The sequence below is a fragment of the Cupressus sempervirens genome, chromosome 4, assembly GCF_028749045.1.
Source record: "Cupressus sempervirens isolate cs-2001-9-10 chromosome 4, ASM2874904v1, whole genome shotgun sequence".
Classification (NCBI taxonomy): Eukaryota; Viridiplantae; Streptophyta; class Pinopsida; order Cupressales; family Cupressaceae; genus Cupressus; species Cupressus sempervirens.
In genome coordinates, this window is record NC_143121.1 from 61,505,411 (window position 1) to 61,509,852 (window position 4,442).

At 32.1% G+C, this 4,442-nt stretch overlaps 1 protein-coding gene across 1 annotated transcript; it reads right to left on the bottom strand.

Moving 5' to 3' along the window:
• Positions 1-297: 297 nt before the first annotated feature.
• Positions 298-1,464, bottom strand: LOC149559943 (F-box/kelch-repeat protein At1g15670-like). The gene has a single exon (XM_089827521.1). It carries the CDS (start codon positions 1,462-1,464, stop codon positions 298-300), a length of 1,167 nt encoding a protein of 388 aa, XP_089683647.1.
• Between the last annotated feature and the right edge of the window lie 2,978 nt (positions 1,465-4,442).

Consider the following 4,442-nt stretch of genomic DNA (forward strand, 5'->3'; position numbering starts at 1 on the left):
GAGCTCAACAAGGAGCTCGATCCTAAGCAACAAGATCATCAAATTGATTTATTAAACTAATACAATAGTATTAACTACAAAGATGCTGCAAACTTGAGCATGCTTATCTTGATTCTCTATAGACTTGCGAATAGTAATTGCTTATAATCCAGTGAAAAGCACAGAGCAAAGAAAATTTAGATCTGTATAACAGAGCCTTTCCCCTAGAAAAACCTTGTAGATTAAAGCAAAGAATCCTGTAAAAACATAAGGGTTCCATTGATCTTTTGAAGCAATAGAAACAAAATCTCCTTGAAATCAAATTCTCACTTTAGCCACTGAAAATTCATAGTATGGCAACTCTTGAGCAGTGTAAAAATCATCTCTGGCAAATGGTAGCGCAGGCTTCCTCCTCTTCACTGTACTCCACATCCCTTGGTGCCCACCTTCTTCTATTGAAGCCTCATACAATCCAAATACCATCTCTTGACAAACATTTTCACTCCCAAACACCTCATTACACCACTGCTTAGCACACTCAGAAAACTCCATTCCAGGCGGAGAAAAGAATCCTATCACTCTCACCTCTTTTGGACAAGTATTATAATCTCCAACTTTGTAATAATCATAATCATAGATGTTCTCACTTATAAATATACATCGACTGAGTGTCTCAAAGTTCACACTGGTCCACAGCTTTGAGTTGGAATCATATATTTGTGCCCTCTCTGAGTAGAGATCATCACATGATAGAACAAAAAACTTACCATGTACAAAAGCAGTTCTACATTTATTCACCATTGTAGGCATAGGAGGAAGAAGGCTCCATTGGTCTTTCTCTACATTATAAACTTGTGCTTCAAACACCATATTTTCATCTTTGTCCAATATTCCACCAGCGGTGTAAATCAGTCCATTAATGGAGTCCATTGCACAAGAAAAACCCTGCATACCCACAAGCATGTTGGCACCTTTCTCCCATCTACAAGAACTAAAATTATAGATAAAAGTGGCTTCTGATGGTCCCATTTTACCATTTTTTTCATGACCCACAAGCCCTAACACTATAATTCTATGACCCATGGAAACACAATGTGAGGAACCATATTTATAGGAGTATTGCAATCCAGATTCAATCATGGGTATAGGAGGAAGTGCTCCAAAAGAATTGCTTGGGCAATGGTAGATTGTTAACTTGAAACAAGGCTGGTCATATGACAATGGAGTTAATCTGAACCGAGCCTGGTCATATGATAGGGGAAATACCTCAACTATAACCATTAAATCCTCTGCTTTTCCAAGTCTCTTTCTATCTTGATAGAACAGAGGATCGCTCATCGCAGCCCTCCATCCTTTGCAAACAGCTCTGAGGTTAAAGAAAGATGTGCATGGCACTCTTAACAAGCATTCTATGGCAACTTCATCTGAAAGCCCAGGAATTATGTAAGCAAATTCCTCTCTCTTCACTGCAATTTTCTTTGACATCATTCAATGCGCTTTAATCAACTACATAAAATTGGCATGAACTTTACTGGTCGTCCAAGATCCTTTTCATCTAGGGAGTATATATATTTGAGCGGTGTCTATTATTAGTTTTGTTTTTCTGCCTCAGCTTTATAAATGAAAAGAAAAGCAAATATCCTGATTTCTCACCACTACAGAAACGCTATTTTTAGTTTTGCTTTAAATTTTATAATTTTATCACAAATTTTCAATTTGTATAATCTTAAATATCAATATAAATCCTTCCACATGCACGCTATTTCATGACTTCATTAATTGGCGGCTACTGTTAAAACAGCCCTTCTAACTTTTTTTCAATTCTATTTTCACTTTTTATTCATTTTTTTATGTTATTAATCTAAACTTGGTTTAACTACTCCTGCATTCATTTGTTATTCTTAGAGTCCACTGCTTAATGTGTTTGTTAATTGCACATCCAATAAATAATTCGTAAATGAGATTGATATTGACGTTCTAATGGACGTGGAAAATCTGAGACATTTATATCGGTTATGTTTCTTTTGGCCTTCAGATGGATTTAGCTTCTTCAATGAGTTATTTTTTCCTCTCTTTTTAAAAAATTCATTTTTTAAATTCTTGTTATTGCAATCATTATCATGGTAAAGTACATTTCTATTACTTATTAGAACAAGAGTTTTGTAAAGCTAGAGTCCTGCCTAAAACTGACAAATAAACTCAATTGTATATTTTTTTCTTTGCTAGTTGAACTTCTTCTGCATCTTTGCCTAAAATCTGATGTCTCTCCAAATGAATTTTATGTCTATGGAGTCTGAGCATTCTGAGAAGATAGTAAGGGAAGGTGTCAAGGATTACTTCAATCTTATGACCTTAAAGGATTATACAAAAATGAATTTTTTACAAATACTTATTTGTGATACCAAAATCATTAAAGAAAGATTAAAGAATTTTATTATTGGACAAGAAAATATCACTGACATGGTAGAACCTAGATGCCTAACACTTTTAAGCATAGCAAAGACCACCAACCTAGTTAATGGCTATATTTGCATCTCTTAGTTTTTGTTCTAACGAAGCCAGTTGCATAAGTATAACAAAAAAATATACAACCCATCAAATATGGGGCAATTCTCTCCTACATTGAATCTCTTTAGCTTTCTAAGATGCTTGTGTGGGATCTCAAGTGCAATGGACTGAGGAACATAGATATAATTATTGGCATGGAATGCCTAGAGCTCCATGTGCAATAGAAAAAAGAAACCCTACTAGATACTATTTCTTTGCACTAGACCAAATGAGGGTGATGGAGTCTTCGATATGTGTGTCCAAATATTACATGTTAAACACCACCTAGTTATTGTTATCATAGTTTACTAAATTGGGAGTGGAATCAGCCAATGATTAATATCGAAACAAGTGAAAATTTATCACAAAGAAACAACTAGATAGATTCAATAAATTTAGTTGTCTAATTAATATTTTTTTGACAACTCATTTGGGATGTTTGTTTAGTTAACAAGCTTATTAACTAAATAAATACATCTCGAATGAGTATTATATTAACTAAATAACCTATGATTATAATTATTCTTGAATCATCATTGTTTTTTCAAATTTCATCAAATTTCATGTTTACTTCTATTAAATTTTAAAAAATCTACTACTATTAAATAAAAAATATGATTTTACTCTATATCTAAACTCATTATTGTGCAAGTTGAATATATAGTCTTTAATCTTATATTATTTGTTAGTGGTGCTTTGAGTAAAATTTGAGAAAACAATAAAGAAAAATCATAATTAAAAAAGGTAATGTCTAAATTTAATATCATTATAACAAAGTAAATTATAGTTATTACTAATTACAATTTAGAGAGCTTAATTTTTTGTTTGGTAATTATCAGCTAGATATGGAATGTAAAACATATCTTTCTAAAAGAAAGAGGAGTTTAAGTTAGAAACAACTATCACTCTCATCTAGGTGGGGGCCCTAGTTCGGTTGGCTAAATCTTCCCTATTGTAGGGGGTTGGTCACATGTTCTAGTCTCCCCCATCCCGGTGGGCGTGTCATGCTAGCACTACCGGTCACATTAAAAAGCTTACCCGGTGCCGCACTAGGGGGGGCATGCTGCACCCGATTCCTACAGTCTAAGCAAAAAAAAAAACTATCACTCACATCTAGGAAAAACATTGCATGGCTAGATAATTATATGTTTCAAACTTACTGTTAGAAAATATTATATGTTAGAAAACTTTTGGATAAGTTTGAATTTTATTTTAAAATTGAAAAATACAAAATTATTATTGATATTAAATATGTGCATTGAATTGTTTCAACTAATTAAAATATGTGCTCTTGAATTTCTTTTAAAAATTAATTGAGATGATTAACTTTCACATTATAAATTTAAAAATAACATAAAAAATGCATAGAGGGAGGATAAGAATCATTAAAAAATAATATGCAAATTTGTTTTTTAGATTATGATTATAGGTTTGAAACATATTTTTAAAATATATTAGACTAGGGTTAGGGGTTTGAAACATATTTACAAAAAAAAATATGTTTCAAACCCATAATCCTATACTAATAAAAAATTAAGACGGAAAAACCCTAATAATTGTAATCATACAGGAGACCCATTTTCATCTACAGCATATGAAATTTTGAAAAGCAAAAGCTGGGTCAAAGAGATTGTACATGAAACCTTAATTAGTAAGTCTGCACAATTGGAATATTACCATGACCTCTAAAAAGATATTAGGTAAATCCAAAGCTACAAAAGCTTTACCAATGAATGAGTAAGAAATCCTTATCAAAATAAAATAAATGAAAAAATCTATTTAAGTTTGCAACATTTACAAAATGACACATCTTTCAACAATTCACAAGCCTAAAATACATGTTTAACAAATAAATAGGCACAAAACCAAAACCAATAAAATTATGTACTAGAAGACATTGTTAATCCCACGAAATC